This window comes from Halichoerus grypus, chromosome 12 (assembly GCF_964656455.1).
Source record: "Halichoerus grypus chromosome 12, mHalGry1.hap1.1, whole genome shotgun sequence".
Taxonomy (NCBI): domain Eukaryota; kingdom Metazoa; phylum Chordata; class Mammalia; order Carnivora; family Phocidae; genus Halichoerus; species Halichoerus grypus.
In genome coordinates, this window is record NC_135723.1 from 93,327,413 (window position 1) to 93,345,099 (window position 17,687).

Below are 17,687 nucleotides of genomic sequence, written 5' to 3' on the forward strand. Positions count from 1 at the left end.
AGGAGTTGGCCAGGTTGATGAGCTACCACGGAAGGCATTTCCAGGCAGAGAGAATGGACTTCGTGAGTAAAGGCGGGAAGACTAAGACCTCTAAGAACTCTGCAGGTTAATACATATCTAAACTAGTGATTCTCCTGCTTTCAGGTCATACAAACCACCTGGGGATCTTGTTATTAACACGCAGATCCTGATTCAAAAGGTTTGGGGAGGGCCTGCGGTTGTGCGTGTCTAACAAGCTCCTGGGGGGCCTGGTGGCACACCTTGAGTTAAAAGGCTGGAACATCGTCAACTGTTGTGTCCTTCAGCTGAGCCCACTTGTTAGAACAACCTAAGAGCAAGAGGGAGAGCACAGATTTGCCTTTCCCTGGGAACAGTTAAGAACAAGTATTAGAGGGGCGCCTGGGTGGCTCAGTCGTTAGGCGTCTGCCTTCGGCTTGGGGCATGATCCCAGGATGCTGGGATCGAGCCCTGCATTGGGCTCCCGGCTCTGCAGGAAGCCTGCTTCTCCCTCTCCCACTCCCCCTGCTTGTGTTCCCTCTCTCACTGTGTCTTTCTCTGTCAAATTAATAAAATCTTAAAAAAAAATAAAAAGTATTAGAAGCCTCTCTTTTTGAGACTTTGGTTTCAGAAACAGATTCTTCATTGTACCTGAACCAGCCAGGGGTGTGAATGAGGGTGACTCATCCCGTGGAGGTGACACGGGAGCAGACACTGCAGGAAGGGGAGGGGAGGGGTCCAGGCAGGACTGGTCAGGTGCTGTGGGTCAAGGACGGCGGCAGGGCAGTGGTGAGCTCCTCCGTCTGAGGGTCTTCAGTGGGAGATAAAAGGGAAAGCTGGACAAAGGATTCACACAAGTTTTAAACTGACTGGGGGCTCCTGAAGAATAATGGCAATTAGAAAAACATAACTCAAATTGCCATTTTGAGTTAGTTTGATGCTTTCTCAGGTGCTTCATTTTTAGTAAGAACATAGCTGCATCCGTCAGCATGCTGTGCTAGGAATTCGTGACACGGCTCTTTCTAAAAAAATAACCTATTGGGGACTCATTGAAGTAATACTTGTTCTTTGCAAAACATCTGACGACCATGTTTTTGGGTGGTCTTAGTTGAGTAGATGATCTGGACTAATTTTCTTTTTTTAATTTTTATTTTTTTAAACATATAATGTATTATTTGTTTCAGGGGGACAGGTCTGTGATTCATCAGTCTTACATAACACCCAGCGCTTACCACAACACATACCCTCCCCAATGTCCATCACCCAGCCACCCCATCCCCCCACTCCCCTCCCCTCCAGCAACCCTCAGTTTGTTTCCTAAGATGAAGAGTCTCTTATGGTTTGTCTCCCTCTCTGGTTTCATCTTGTTTCATTTTTTCTGGACTAATTTTCTTTATTCCTATTTTCCATACATCACCCCGTCACCCTGCCCTCCTTGGGGAGCTGGTGCCTGAGTGGTTTTGCCATGTGGCAAACAGAATCCTGGAGGGCCCACCTGTTGTGCTAAAGACAGACTGTGATCTCCAAATGAGATCTCTGAGCTTTTCTTCACTTTCATCTTCCCTGCTATTTATGGTGGTTGTGAAATGCAATGGGAGACTTCATAAGACTAATAAAAGAGGAAAGATCAAGTGATTATTTTTCACAAGAAGCATAATTCTGGTCATGCCTTCCTTTCTGTGATGAAGTTTACAACCTGCACAGATGGTCTGGAACAGCCTACAAGCCTGGAATTGAGCATCAGGGATTGGGATATCCTTGCTACCTCTGTAACCTTGGACATGCCCCCACAAAAACCACTGTAGAGATAAGATCATTCTAGATCATACTAGAACAAGCAATTATTAACGCTAAGTACTTGCTAAGAATAAAATCAGACAGACATGTGTGCTTGTTGGAGAATTATAAAATCAGAAGCTGAAGGAGGCTGATGATGATATTACAATTCAAGGTTGATTCAAGACATTGTTGATATATTTACCTTGTGGTTCACTAGGTGTCTTGGAACCAGGGTTTATCTCTTTCTGTCTTTAAGGGTTCCATCAGAATGCCAAAAGCGGGATTCTCATGCTTTAGATTGCTTATTAATCACCTGGAAGGGCTTGTTGGAAATGCAGATGCCTAGGCTGCATCCCAGCCTGCTGACTCAGGAGTCTGTGGTGGTGATCTGCTGCAGGCGGCCTGAGCCCATATTCTGAGCCTTAAGCCTTAAGGGAATCACACTGACTGACAAGGGTATGTCTTGTGCCACTGGGAAAAATAGTGATGTTTTTACTCCCACTACCCTTCCCCCAAAAGCTGAGTGAAGGCTAAAGAAAGGGAAAATGTCCAAAGAAAGAAACACTGAATAGACAAATCCCAATTTTTATATTCTATGTGTATTCCTAAAAGGTTGTATACCAATCAGATTTATGTGAGTTAATTTTTACTTTCCCTTTACTGAATCCTAACATGTTATATCCACTTTAGATATTCCCTTGGCAGTGACTTTGCCACCCTAACTTTATTTTCCAGCTCCAAATAGCCTTTCCACCAAGACTTTTTTTTTTTAAGATTTTATTTATTTGAGAGAGAGAGAGAGAGAGCATGAGTGGGGGCAGGGTCAGAGGGAGAAGCAGACTGTCCGCTGAGCTGGGACTCCGGGATCATGACCTGAGCCGAAGGCAGACGCTTAACCGTTTAACTGACTGAGCCACCCAGGCGCCCCTCCACCAAGAATTTACCTACCTGTGAATGGAGTAAGTGCACTAAGCACTGGTGGTAATGATACAGCCCCTCATTTCCCTGGCGCTCCCCTCGCCACACTGATGGCTGCTGCCGGCCCTTCTCTGTCAGGGGGTCACACTGCTGGTGGTTTCCTGCATCCTGGGTGGGACTTGCACTGAGCCTGAGGCCTTTGCTCTCCCTGCACTCTGCTCACCAGTCCCCTCAGTGGTCCCTGGCTGACCTATTACATGGCTAGAGTCCCAGAGGGAGCTAGCCCTTCCTGCTTCTTCAGGATTCACCACCTGTCAAACCAGTTGCCCCAGTCAGCTGGTCACCAGCCTGGCTGCATTCTGCTTTAAGCCAGCAATTCTTTTTTTAAGATTTTATTTATTTGAGAGAGAGTGAGAGAGAGAGCATACAAGAGGAGGGAAGGGGCAGAGGGAGAGGGAGAAGCAGACTTCCTGCTGAGCAGGGAGCCCGAGGTGGGGCTCGATCCCAGGACGCTGGGACCATGACCTGAGCTAAGGCAGATGCTTAACCGACTGAGCCTCAGGTGCCCCTAAGCCAGTGATTCTTAACCTCAGCGGCACAGTAGGGCCACCTGAGGAGCTTTTCAAAAATACCAATGCTTAGGGCGGTTGAGCGTTTGACTCTTGATCTCAGCTCAGGTCTCGATCTCAGGGTCCTGGGTTCAGGCCCTGTGTTGGACTCCACACTGGGCCTGGAGCCTACTTCAACAACAACAACAAAACCCAATGCTTAAGTTATTTCTCTCCCTGCCCCAACGTGGGTTGGTCTGGAGCAGAAACAGGCACAGACTCTAACCTCCCCCAGATGATTCTGCTGCATGGCCACAGCTGAGAACCACAGCTCTTAACTTCACCTGTAGAACCGGGGAGAGAATACCCACCTCATAGAGCTGTTTTAAGAATTAGGTGGTGTAACTTACAGAGTTACACATAGTTCCCAGCAAAGGGGAAAGCACTGGACAAATGGGAGTTACTGTTATAATCATCTTCGACCGAGTTCAGTGCTACACTGTCAGGTCATAAAAGGACACTGAGAACTTTAGGGCTCTTTAGGTTATGGCTCTGAAGTGGCAAGGCCATGCTCATTATAGCTCTTGTCAACCAGAGTTTTACTGTTTGTGGGTCTTTGCACATGCTAGCCGCTGTAACCCTCTCTCTGCTTGAGGATCCCACCTCTAACAGTGTGGTGATTGGTGGTACAGGCTTTGAAGTCAGGTGGCTTGGATTTAAACCTCAGTCTGGACACTTAGACTTGTGTGATCCTGGGCACAAGACCTAAGCCTCAGTTTCCTCACCTGTAAAATGGGGATACTCATCATATAGAAGTAACATAAGGCCTATAAAGCTCTGTGCTGTGTGTGTGATAGGTGCTCCAAAATTGTGGACTTTAATTGCATTCATTGCTTTCACTGCTTGTAGTCATTCCTTTTTTTTAAAGCTTTTATTTATTTGACAGAGAGAGACACAGTGAGAGAGGGAACACAAGCAGGGGGAATGGGAGAGGGAGAAGCAGGCTTCCCGCTGAGCAGGGAGCCCCATGTGGGACTCGATCCCGGGACCCTGGTATCACGACCTGAGCCGAAGGCAGACCCTCAATGACTGAGCCACCCAGGCGCCCTGTAAAGTCATTCCTGATTCCACTGCACTCTTCATTAAGAATTTATATTTGTGTGGTGCTTAATACACTGGTCTGTTCTCATACTCAGACTTTTAGATTTGACCTGTGTCCTAAGACTTTTAATTTGTTGAGAATGCTGTTTTTATGCTAAACTCAATAGGTCAGTTAGTGTTGTGGCTCTTTTGGGAAGATATTTTGGACTAAGCACCAATTTAGATGGTCAATAAGGAGCTCCTATTTTCTGTAATAGACACACAAAGCTCTCCATCAATGAATCTATCCTGTCTCAGAAAGCACGTTTAAGTAGAATGAAAAAGGTCTTAGGATCTACATTGGTTTGGTTCTGGTTTCTACTTTCACATGAACTTATATTGCCAGACCTCCAATTAAGTGAGAAAACTGCATCTGGGTAGTTTCTGTGGCCAGTCCTTCCCCTAGTTTCATGGTCCTCCTCTTTTCCTGCCTTCCTGTCTTTTAAAAAACATTTCAGTTTTAAGTTCAGCATAAATGTTTTACTGGTTTTCTAGTTCTTAATACCCCGGGCTTTACTGTTTGTTCTCTGTTATACTAAGTCTTCTTGAATGTTTTACTGTTTTATTCTTTTTTTTTTAAAGAAATGCTTTCTTTTGAACTTATGAGTACTTAAGAAAAAGGACTGTGAAGACAGAGTTGGCAGTTTAAAAGACATTTCCCTCTATCTGTTTCCTTTGAAGTTTGTTCCTGCCTCTAAATCTCTAAAATTAGGCACTTAGAAGCTTTGGGGGAAATGTGTGAGGAAAAAAGGAAGGGGTGAAGAGGGTGGAATTTTTAATTTGACTTATTCTTTTCCAGAAAGTGCTTTATAAGTAAAAGCATTGTTTATATGCTCATACATATTTAGATATACGTACACACAGACATGATTGCTTTTAAAAAGTGAGTTTCTGGAACTCAGGATTACGTAAATAATAAAATGCATCTCCCACCTACTGCTTCCTGAACCTGCCGTGTTGCATGTAAAAGTAGAGAATTATATATTTTTAGCATGTATTTGTCAACACTACCTTGGAAGAATCTATTTGTAAGATGTAGTAATTCTTACTCATCACACAAATAACTGTATGTGAAAACATTTGATTAATCTTTTACGATTCACATGGTACTTTTCACAAATCTTAATATTTAATGACTCTAGTGAAGGGTTACTATGATTTTACAGAGACGGAAGGAGGCTCAGTGAAGATAAGTGACTGAAGGTCACAAAGCCAGTAAGTAGAACTGCATCCCAATCCGTGACTTTGAAATCCCAAATCCAGTCTGTTTTACTGTGCCACATCGAAATCAAGGGCAAAATCTTCCATGCACACCAAACACTTGAGGGAAAACACAAATGTTTTGGTCTTGACCAGAAAAAAGTCCAGTTAAACATCTGGCTAACCTACACCCGCAGTTAAAGATTTTTTTTTTCCTGATTGCACTGAGTCCTTGTCTTAAATGTCAGTTGCTGGTGTCCTGACACGAGTTGCTTTTATGGCATCAAGAATTACCCCCCCCCCCCCTTATCCTCCATGTTCCATCTGGTCCACCATGTTCAGTACAGGCTATTTTAAGTTAGGTAGCATTTGCTGTGTCAGATGGGTTTCAGGGTACAGCTTATATACAAATAAATTTTAGTCGGAGTCTCTGATTTTCAGCAGTGGCATGCTAATCTACTGCTGATTTGTCCACAAACTTCCCTATCAACCAGCGCTAAGGCTCCTTGCAGGTTCAGCGGCCGTCGGCAAACCAACACACGGATTGTTTTCTGACTCAGGTCAGCTATTGGTACCGGATGGAGTTTCTCTTTAAAATATCATGCTAATTCTCTGAAGCTCCTCTCACATTCAGGCCTTCTCCACAAGTTGGAGATGGCGTAATTCAGAACATCCACTGGGTTGTTCTACACTGTGTTCAGGATGCGAGCCTGTTTCTCAGCCCGACGTCCTGGGTTCCTCTTCCGACGTCCTGGGTTCCTCTTCCACCCACCTGGCGCAGCTGCACTGGCCAAGAGTAACAAAGTGTGCACTTTTCTGAGCAAATCCCTGGAATCTTGCCAATGCCTTACAACACACAACCGTCCTTCACACAGTCTTGGGGACTCAGCCTGTTTGTCTGTGTTCTCTACAACTAGCATGTGGCAGGCACAGGGCAAGTGCTCAGGAAAAAGTTCTAAATGAATGGATTCTCGGTCCCCCGCTGAAGTTACATCTGTCAGACACAAATTCCCCTTTTTAAGTAGTTTTTAAGACTATAATATGGGCCCTAGCCCTACCATCTAGATCATGTAAAAATACAATTTATCAAAACATATGTAATGGGATTCTTATTAATTCAGGAATTATTTGCAGGGCAATTATTGCCAGTACTTCTAATGTTGCAGGGAAAGAAAATCATAGCTTCAGGAGCTGCTATATGTCCTCTTGCCTGTGCACTTTGCTCTGAGAGGCAAAAACGGGGTTAAAAAGTACTTTAGCAGGACAATGTGCGTACAGTTAACACTACCGTACTATATGCTTAAAGATGTTTAAGATGGTAAATTTTTTAAAAGAAAAGAAAAAGTAGAAAAATTTACTAGACAGTGCTAGATTTTTGGAACTTGAAAAAAAAATCAGAGAAGCCCTCACAACCTCATTGGAAACTCACTGTTAGAATACACTTAAATGAGCAGCCAGCTATTCGTGTGTATACAAGAGCCTCTCTCAAAGAAATAACACTTCACACACTGGCTAAGTCCAAGCTTTTTCACAGAAATTGCAAAGCCCTGGGGCGCCTGGGTGGCTCAGTCAGGTAAGCGTCTGACTCTTGACATCAGCTCAGGTCATGATCTCAGGGTTGTGGGATTAAGCCCCACCTCGAGCCCTGCATCGGACTCTGTGCTCAGCATGGAGTCTGCTTGTCCCTATCTCTCTGCTCCTCTCCCTATTTGCACATGCACGCTCTCTCTCTCAAATAAATAAAATCTTAAAAAAAAAGAACTTGGAAAGATTTTCACAGTCTGGCTTCTGTTTCTCGGTGAAACCCATACAGTCAGCGCTCTTTTTTCCATCCCTCGAACAGCATGCTTTCTTGTGCTTCACACTTTCCCCATCATTTTTATCTTTAAAAAAAAACTTTTAATTAAGATTTTTTTTATTTTTAAGTAATTTCTATACCCAGTGTGGGGCTTGAACTCACAACCCTGAGATCAAGAGTCACATGCTCCTCCAACTGAGCCAAACAGGCGCCCCAATGATTTTGTTATTTTTTTAAGTAAGCTCTTCGCTCAACGTGAGGCTTGAACTCACAACCCCAAGATCAAGAGTCACATGCCCTACTGATTGAGCCAACCAGGCACACCTTAATTTTAAGCAAACTCTACACCATGTGTAGGGCTCGAACTCATGACCCCGAGACCAAGCGTCACATGCTTTACTGACTGGGCCAGCCAGGTGCCCCCTCTTCTCTTACTCATCCTGCAGAGCTCAGCTTAAATGCCATCTCTTTAGGGAGGCCTTCTTTAAACTCCTTGAGGTTTGGGTCTCTTGCTATCTCTGGACCGAGCCATTGATTGATCCACACTCTTGCAGGAGTCTGGATTTTTCCTTTGTAGCATTTAATACAATTTTATTTATGTAATATTAGTCTTTCCCATAAGCCTGGAAGTTCCATGAGGTAGGGACTGTTTTTTCTTGCTAACCATGGTATTACTAGGGCCTAGCAGGTACTCACTCAGTACTCTCTTAGCAGGTAGATACTTTTCCCACAAATCTATCTTAGTAGATACTCTCCAAGGAGTATGTGGAGAGGTACATGAAGTTTGTGAGCTTGGTGGTGGAGACAGTGGTTGAACACCGGAGGGATGGAAGAGTTCAGGGCTGGTGTAGTGGGGAAGCAAGAAGGGATCTTGGGGAGACTAAAGGATGCTCATTTGAGATCCCCCCCATGTCCCCAACATCCCATTCCCACCCCAAATGAGTCATTCTTCAATCACCTATGCATTCATTTCTTTAGAGAAATAGGTAAACCTCAGAGTATAAAACCAAGGCCAAAATAACTTTGCAGAATTAGACTGTGTCCAGGAAACCAGTCACAATTCAACTGGATTGGACTTCAACACAGAAATGATTGTGTTCCTCCAAATAATCTTCAATTTCAGAAGCTTACATTCCTTGAATATGTGGAAAGATAAATACGGCTGTCAGTTGCTGAGAAAGAACTTTGTTCTCCTGATGGACCAACACTATTTCTTTTTTGCTGCTCTTTTCCCTTCTCCTTTCTTTGGTTTCCCCTTGCCACGAAGCTTTTTTAGACGCAACTGCTCATCCCTGAAGTCCTGGTGCTCATCTCTGAGTGGAGAAAGAAAAAATAATTAGCCTGTATTTTTACCTGATGGGAACAGCACACCATTCTACCACTGTTCCCTCAGGCTGCTCCAGTTATCAGTCCGACTTCTCAGGGCACATGCTCAGCTTGGTGAACAGAAAGGACAGAGAGTCCCCAACATACACATGGGTTGTGTTCCAAAAGTTCATTTCTAAGTCACAGTGTCCCTTCACAGAAACAATGCCACAAGCGACTAAAATTCCCAGGCCGGCCCATATAAACTGAAGCAACAATGATACAATGCTGATAATTACCCCAAATTTCCCTACAGTGCTAACACTGAACATAGGGAAACAGAAAATGGGTCTAAGCTTGAAGAGCTACACAGAGACCCTGAGAGTCCCAGGAATTAGCACCTACTATGAGGGGAAAAGGTCTGAAGGAAGCTGCCTTAATGGCCGTGGATAATCCACACAAAAAGGCTGCTGGGGAAAGGCTCAGGTAGAAGGAAGCCAAATCAACAGACAGGTACTCTAGAGATCAAGGCAGCCAGGGCTGTTTGTACATATGGATGGGGTGTAAGCTGAAGATTGCCTATACTCTAGAGAAATGATTGCATTCTAAGATTAAATACCTAAAACAGTATCGCATTTAAATATGTAAGGTTTGGAACCCATTTCAACCTGGGTTCAAATCACAGCTCATCTACCACTTAGTAGCCGTGTGACCTTGGATAAGTGATTTTCCCTCTCTGTATCTTAGTTTCCTTACCTGTCAAGTGTGGATAATAATGGCATACAAATTAAACATAAGAGGGGGTTGTGCTGGGCCCAACTGTTAACTCCTTAGGTAGTTTTAAAATAGACTGGTTTTGGAGGGTACACTGTTCCATTCCATGAACACGATGGATATAGCTGACCTCTTAAGAAGTAGCTATGATTGTCCTCAGATCATCTATTCTCAACAGAGCAGCCAGAGTAATTCTAAATTATAAGCGAGATCATGTTGCTCCTCTGTTCACAGGCCTACAGACAGTTCCCCACTTTACCCAGAGCAAAAGCCAAAACCTTGTCCTGGCCCTCAGAGCCCTTCATGATCTGCCTGGGGCCCTCTGCCTGGGGCCCTACCACTCTCTCCGTCGCCTGTGCTACTCCTGGAACACACCAAGAGAACTCCCACCTCAGGGCCTTTGCACTGCTCTTGCCTCTGCCTCAGCAGTTCTTCCCCAGATCCCACTTGTCCCACTCACCACCTTCAAGTCTCTGCTAAGACCTCATCTTCTCAAAGAGGCTGACCTTGACTGTTCTGTTTAATACTGTGACCCGTCCTCTCCCCGCCCACCACGTGCCCTGTGAGTATTCTTCATCCTGCTCAGGCGGCTTTACTGTTTTTTCCCCACAGCACACTCAACTTTATAGCATACCACATCATTTACTCATCCTGCATGTTTGTTCTCTTCTTCCTCCCTCCTCCATTCCCATCAGCCCTCAGCCAGAAGGAAAGCTCCAAAGCCAGGGGTCTTTGTCTCTGATGATATCGCCCAAGCACCTGTGTGCCTGAGTGACGAATGAGTCGGTGTTTGGGAGAACCTGTGCCTTCCTCCCGCGTTTGCAGGTCTTTGAGTAGTATTTTCTTTACTGAAGATTGTCTAGTTTCATCCTGCCTGACGCCACAGGAGGCTTTCCATCAGAGGCACCATTTACCATAACTAGTGACTAAATACATGAAAATCATTGTGCTTTTCCATGGATAACTAAATGCTAAGTATTTTTTCCCCCATCCCCAAAGATAGTCAAGGTTTTATTTTTCAAACAAATGGAGAGTGGCACCAAACAGGTAAATTAAAATAGCTGAATATGATTTTGTTATGGGTTATAGTTTTCTACTCAGGAGATTTGCCTTCCAATGATATTTTATTTTGGGTCATAATAAAATTAATTTTTATTTTCTGAGCTCAGACTAATAGCAAGGGAGAAAGCCCCAGAGCAATTCCAGAAATTCAAAATATGTCATGGATTATAATCTCTATTATATTAACTAAGAAAATCTATTCTATTTTGCTCACTGCTGTTCCCCTGGTGCCCATCTTAAGTGTCTGTACATGGAAGGTACTTAAAAATACACCCATTGGATGGATGAATGTACCAGCTTTTAGCTACCTGGAACGAACTATTAATTTTATTATATTAGAGTGAATAGTCCCAAATTAACTTCTGTATTACTGTCCTAAGACAAGTCCAATTAAACACGTTAAATTTTCTTAAAAAGTAGATTTATTTATTTTTTAAAAAATTTATATTTAAGTAACCTCTACACCCAACATAGGGCTCAAACTGACAACCCTGAGATCAAGAGTCACTGAGGCAGCTGGGCACCCAAAAAGTAGATTTACTTTAACTTTACACAATTACGCACTGTTTGAATTCTTTTATAATGAGCATGTATCAGTTTGGTAATTAAGACTTTCTTTTAAAGAAAATGATCACACAGGTATTTGATCTTTTCTCTTTCTAGAGCAATACAAAGTCCTGAGCACCCATTTCCTATACATACACAAACATACAACACGTGGTGGTAAGAGCCTGTGCGATCTACATATTACTCTTTTTTCTTTTAAGTAGGCTCCACACCCAGCGTGGAGCCCAATACAGGGCTTGAATTCACGACCCTGAGATCAAGACCTGAGCTGAGGTCAAGAGCCGGGTACTCAACTGACTGAGCCACCGAGGTGCCCTCGCATATTACTCTTAAAGGTGAATTACAACTTATTTAGACCAAATTTATGTATCAAAAAGGGCACAAACTAAAAATGCCAGAAAAAGGTCGAAGGAAAGGAGGCTCCTGTAAACTAGCTAGGAAGGAGATTGGCTTTGGGGCAGGGACTCTTCATCTGATCAATGAGAACCTGCTGGTCTGGCAGCCTGTAGGGGTTGGCGGGAGCAGGGGGAGCTGGGGGTGGGGAGAGGTTTTCCTCTGCAGCATTTGGGTCAGTTTTCCTCTGCATCCTTTAGAGTGCTCTTAAATTAATAAATAATTAAACATATCTGTAGCTCAGTATCTCGTCACTGTTAGTCCAGTTTTAGACACAATTAAAATATGTCTTCCAATATGTGGTTTCCTTTTTTGTTTCTTTCAGTGTGCCCATTATGAGTATTTTAAAAGCCTTTCCCCCTAAAACTATGCCTTTTGAGCCATCTGGGCACTATTTACCACAGAACTGTTAAGGATAAAAAGCCTAACTTTTTACTTTTCTGATCTACTAGAAAAATCTCTTAACAGGTTACTATTTGTGTTTTTTGCCATTACCTATAGAGGCCAAGAAAACGTAGAGTCCCCATGAGCGCAAAATAAGTGTTGTGATTTGGATACCAGTCATAAGTCTCCTTTCTCTTGGCCAGAGGCTGCTCACTGAACAGTTTCACCACTTTCATGGATTTGGAATCAGTAGGCCTGGCCACTTCACCGAACAGCCGGGCACTCAGACGAGTCATGCGCAAGGCATATTCTGAAAGTGAAGACATTTCTTGAGCAGCAAGGAGCAAGAGTCCCTACAGAAAATGAGAAGATAAACAGGTTAGTGTATGAAATTCCATGATTATCTAAAGAACACTTTAGAAAATAAAAACAGCAAGCCATATGTGGATCAGTCATGTGGCTGGCAGGACATGCCTTGTAGTAGAGAAATATCCACAGTCCAAATGGTGGTTTCCTTTGCATGCTTTACATTTCTAATTTCTACATTTGATGTTCCCATACTACTATCTTGCTGTACTGCCCTTTTTACAGTGAACCATTTTGTTATGTACTGATAGTCAGTTTACCTATTTGTAGGCTAGATGAGGACAGACAAATGAGTTATCCAACCACAGCATTATTATACCTTCAGAAAACACCCACCTCAGCAATCTGTAGAATAAAAATGCTGACTGCTTGCCATGTGAAGGTTTAATCATGGCAGAGAAATAATTATCCTGTTGTCTTTATTATCAGCCCTTTGAACACTGTTCTCCTCAAGGGCTCCAGATGGCTCTGAGAACTGCTAATGAGTTATGAGGTCATTTAGCCTCTAGGTTGCTGGACTGAATTCTGTCTAGAGACTGAGCGCTGTTTGGGAAAAACAAAACAAAGATAGTAGTCTTATAGAAATAAACTCAACAGGGCGCCTGGGTGGCTCAGTTGGTTAAGCGACTGCCTTCGGCTCAGGTCATGATCCTGGAGTCCCTGGATCGAGTCCCGCATCGGGCTCCCTGCTCAGCAGGGAGTCTGCTTCTCCCTCTGACCCTCCCCCCTCTCATGTGCTCTCTCTCTCTCTCTCATTCTCTGTGTCTCAAATAAATAAATAAAATCTTTAAAAAAAAAAAAAAAAAAAAAAAAAAAAAAAGAAATAAACTCAACAGCTCTTAAGATTCATTTTATTCCTGAATAGAAGGATTTATGGGTTATAAGGTTATCTGTCTTATCTTCCATCTTATATATTCTGCTTTAATGCATACTAAGTTCTTATTAGCTGAAAACAGTAACTTTTTCTTTAGAGGCACAAGCACAGAATGTTGAAATAGATCTAAGGATGATATCTGTAATATGCAGAAATTACAGCTAAAATATATCAAAAATTATATAGGCGATACAGAAAAATCAAGAACACTGCTGATGGAATAACTGTCTCATTCCATTCCAGACAAGATGTAGAGGTTAATGCTGGCAGAATATGCTAGTTTATGTGAAATTTTGTAGTGGGATGAGAATCTTTGCTAAGAGACTGTCCTGGGGGACAGTTCAGTGGAGACGAAAAAGAGTTGATATCTAAACAGAAAAAAGGTGTAAAGTTATCTTGAAAAAACAATGGGAGAAAAAAAAAACCAAACCCCAAAAACCTAACCGTCCTAGGGCACCTGGCTGGCGCAGTCAGTAGAGCACATGACTGTCAATCTCGGTCGGGGTCATGAGTTCAAGCCCCACGCTGGGCACAGAGTTTACTTAAATAAGTAAATCTTAAAAAAAAAAATCCTCCTAAACAAGAATGGGGCCAAGTAAATTTCAAAATAACTCTTGCAAGAAAAAAGAAACAAACCCAAAACCTGTATTTAAATTAAGGAATTTTTCATGTCCAAATCTAGATTCATTGAAAGAGCAGAGGCTGACCTCAAACCAATTGCAGAATGCCAATCTCAAACCATTTACCAAGCTCAACACCCACCAAACGGGCCAATAGTGCCATCTGAAGGCCAGCAATGGGAGAACTGTTGGATCCAGGGTCTCTTCCCTGCCCCTCCAACCTGGGGATCACCTGCAAACCTTCTTCCTTTTCCTTTCAGCACTCCCGTTCTCATATTTGCTTCTTTCTCAACTCTTGCTCCATTGTGTGGATAGGAATGGGTTGGGTTGGGTTGTTAGGGGTAGGGTTATATTTTCATCAATGAGAAAAAAAAGGCATTAACAGTTTAATGTATAAATAGGAAATAGTAACAAATCAGTGCTATAAACCTCTAAAAGCCTTGCAAATGCCCAGGAGTTGCCTTCAGAGGCTCTAGTTTCTTTGCATGCTTTACCTTTTCTCTTCCTTCAGTTGAATTATCTTTTTTTCATACATCAGATAAAAAAAAAACCAACCTAAAAACAAACGGTTTCTTGATCAACTTTGCTTTGTTTTGCTTAATTGCTAAAACGGAATCCGAATTGATTTCTGTTGCAAGTGCACAGTATTTCCACAATCAGTTATTTGGTGGCCAGTGAACTATTGTTTTGTTACAATGTTCTCAGACAACTATGTTCCAAATTCCATCACTTTATTTTTAAATGAAGAGGCAGCATGGAGTCCCGAGGCCTAGGTTTGTATCCTGGCTCTGCCATTTATTAGCTGGGTTAAAGTCACTTATTTTCTGAATCTGAGTTTCCTTTTTGGAAAACAAAGCTTACAGGACTACTGTGAGAAATAAGTTAAAGCTGTGGCACTCAGTAAATGGTAACTTGAAAAAAAAAAAGAAAGAAAGAAAGAAAAAAACCTAAACATGTTTTTAAGTTTGGTGCTCATATGATCTAGCTGGACACATTTATTTCTTGTCTTTATTTTTTATTTTTAAAAGATTTTATTTATTTGAGAAAGAGAGCATGAGCAGGGGGGAGGGGCAGAGGGAGAGGGACAAGCAGACTCCCTGCTGAGTGAGGGGCCCGACATGGGGCTCTATCCTAGCACCCTGAGATCATGACCCTGAGCCAAAGTCAGACACTTAACTGACTGAGCCACCCAGGTGCCCGTTTTTTTACCGTTTTATTTTTAAGTAATCTCTGCACCTGACACGGGGCTTAAACTCGCAACCCTGAGATCAAGAGCTGCATGTTCCACCGACCGTGCCATCCAGGCACCCCTATTCCTTGTCCTCATTTAATCATGCAAAGGAGATACATACTCCATGCAGTTAAACCTATACCTCCCTGGAATGACATCCTCACTTATAAAAACTGACAGCCAGAGAAACACGGGAGGGGACCAGCAGCTTGGTAACTTGACAGGCAGCAAGGAGGAAGGGGCTCCTTAGGAGAGTGGTCACTGAAGCCATCACAGGATGCTGTTATCTCCAGGCCCACTTTGGAATGTAGCACATTACTGGGACACATAAATGGTAAGTAATGAAGTCTCATTAGAATCCATTGGGACATGGCTATACCACAAAATCCAAGTCCCAAAACTTTTATGATGAAGAAAGGGAATAAGCCTCTTCAAAACTGAATCCCTTACTAGAAACAAAGATCCATTTGCTAAACAGAAGAAAACTGAAGGGGCACCTGGGTGGCTCAGTCAGTTAAGTGTCTGCCTTGGGCTCACGTCATGATCCCAGAGTCCTGGGATTGAGCCCCACATCTGGCTCCTGGCTCAGCGGTCAGCCTGCTTCTCCCTGTGCCTGCCTCTACCCCTGCTCGTGCTCTCTCTCTCTCTGTATCTCTGTGTCTCAGATGAATAAATAAAATCTTAAAAAAAAAAAAAGAAGAAAACTGAAAATGATTATAACAATTATCAATTACTGCTTTGTAGTCTCCTTCCACAGACCAGACATATGCCTCTGGTGAAGAATGGCACAGGAGCTTGGTATACTTTTTTTTTTTTTAACATAGACTAAAACAGCTGAACAGTTCTGTTGTCCATAAATACCGGTCCTAAGACTGGAAGATTGTCACTTTTTACTACCTTAATTTTTTTTTTAATTGGAAAGCCTTACTTAGGATTTTTCAGGACCCTAGTATGCCTCCTTACAAAATCTTTCAATTTTATCTTAAAAAATAAAATAAATATAATTATGTTAAAGACATTAAAGTAAAAGGCAAAAAACTTAACATGTCAATTAAATTTTTATTGTACAAAATAGTCACCTAAAAACGTCATTTTTCCTTAAATATGATCTAAAGAAAACAGTACCATGAGGAAAAACTAACTGGAGTGGAAAATGCCAAGCAAAAATAAATAGAAAATTATATACACACACATACATATTTTCTAATGTGCTGGAGCAAGACATGTTAAGCCCACACAAGAAAATTCCTATATTTTTACTTTGGCATAAAAGGGCAAGTTTCTTTGATCTTTCTGATAGGTTTGATGCATTTAAAAGGTCAGGTTTTCAATAACTGGCTTTGGATTAGTTTTGCCTTTTTTCTTTGAAAAGGGCAGACTGATATGCAGGAGTTCTTAACCTGGCTTTCCCTTAGCGTGGTGAATTCCCTTGGTATGCCGAAATATATATATATGTGTGTGTGTGTGTGTGCGTGCACGCGCGCGCTGGGGACAGCTTTCTCCAGTTTCTCAAGAAACCACTGGGTTGGTGGAGAGCACCAGCTCTGGAATCTTGCCTCGGCGCTTTGATGGCCGTGTCATGTTTGCAGTAGTAGGTAGTCTTTGCCTCCTCGGTTTTCTCATCTACGACCTCAGAACAGTTACACAACCTCACTGCATTGAGGCTCACAGGCAAAACTCACGGCACAGTGGGGTGCCCTAATAATCATCAGGCCTCAGAGAACCCGTTCTGCACACGTATTTCACAAAGAAACAATCTAAACACGATGCTTTATTATTTTTGAAGTCTGGCACCAGTTGTATCACTGGGTCGTAGAGACGTGACCGGCTCTGAACGTTATGTCCGCTTTATTCAGTTCAACAAAAACGCCTCCAATCCCCTGCAACTGACTGGATCACACTTGCCTGTGATGGAAGCAGGTGTCAAGACAACCGAGGCTTGCATCGGTAGGATATTTCGCAAAAAAAAAAAAAAAAAATTTTTTTTTTTTAGTTTATTTTATAATCTCTACACCCAAGGTGCGGCTCCAAGACCCCGAGATCGAGTCGCACGCTCTACCCACTGAGCCAGCCAGCACCCGCATATATTTTTCTTTCAAATGGCAGAATCTGCATCCCCCCACACAAAGCTACGGTGCAGAAATGCCGTCTGATGACCTGAGAAACTGAGGCTTGCACGCGACCTAATCAGGAAGAGAGTAACTGCGCCGGAGAGGAAACTACGCTAGCGTCCTTCGTTTGGTAAATTCCCCAATTTAAGCAGGAAAAGGCCAACTTGTTTGTAGGATGGTGTGAAACCTCCGAGCTAGTTAACAATGAAATCGACTCATCTTATTTTTGGCGACTGGAGAAGGTTGGAAACCCTCGCAGGACCTCTCCAACCACCGCCCGCATCTCACTACAGACCCCCGCAAAGCTCCCGGACAATCTTACCTACTCGCGACCTTCCTCTCCCGCGCGCCAGTCTCCCGGAAGGCCCGCCTCCGGCCGCGCTCCAAGCTCCCGCGGGAATCTGCAACGGAGAGCAGTGGAGAAACGGAAGCTTGCGGCTAGAGGGGAGCCCTAGTGAACCCGGAACTACTAGCCTCTCTCTTGGAGGTCTCAAAGGTCATACCTGGCACCTGCGCAGTGAGGGCAGAGAGGCATGTCTGCGGAGTGGAGGCGGTGGTTTAGGGTGAAAGACTGGCTTAAGTGGAAGGTCTTGCGGCGTTCGCTAAATTTATTTTGTTGG

General features: G+C 43.2%; 1 protein-coding gene across 3 annotated transcripts; it reads right to left on the reverse strand.

Moving 5' to 3' along the window:
* Positions 1-5,140: 5,140 nt before the first annotated feature.
* On the reverse strand, positions 5,141-17,485 carry MRPS33 (mitochondrial ribosomal protein S33). 3 transcript variants are annotated; one of them, XM_078059647.1, is made up of 4 exons: positions 17,394-17,485; positions 12,568-12,774; positions 11,977-12,218; positions 5,141-8,693 (listed from the first exon to the last, which is right to left on the reverse strand). In XM_078059647.1, exons 3-4 carry the CDS (start codon positions 12,189-12,191, stop codon positions 8,588-8,590), a joined length of 321 nt encoding a protein of 106 aa, XP_077915773.1. In that variant the 5' UTR covers positions 12,192-12,218; positions 12,568-12,774; positions 17,394-17,485; the 3' UTR covers positions 5,141-8,587. The 3 variants fall into 3 exon arrangements, with proteins under 3 accessions (XP_077915773.1, XP_035967229.1, XP_035967227.1); XM_036111336.2 differs by lacking the exon at positions 12,568-12,774 and having other exon boundaries at positions 17,394-17,479; XM_036111334.2 differs by lacking the exon at positions 12,568-12,774 and having other exon boundaries at positions 17,390-17,471.
* Between the last annotated feature and the right edge of the window lie 202 nt (positions 17,486-17,687).

Coding starts and splice junctions, on each gene's coding strand:
- MRPS33 (XM_078059647.1), bottom strand. CDS start 12,191: ATGTCTTCACTTTCAGAATATGCCTTGCGCATGACTCGTCTGAGTGCC. Junction 8,694..11,976: donor CGTTTTCTTGGCCTCTATAG/GTAATGGCAAAA, acceptor TTCTCCACTCAG/AGATGAGCACCAGGACTTCA.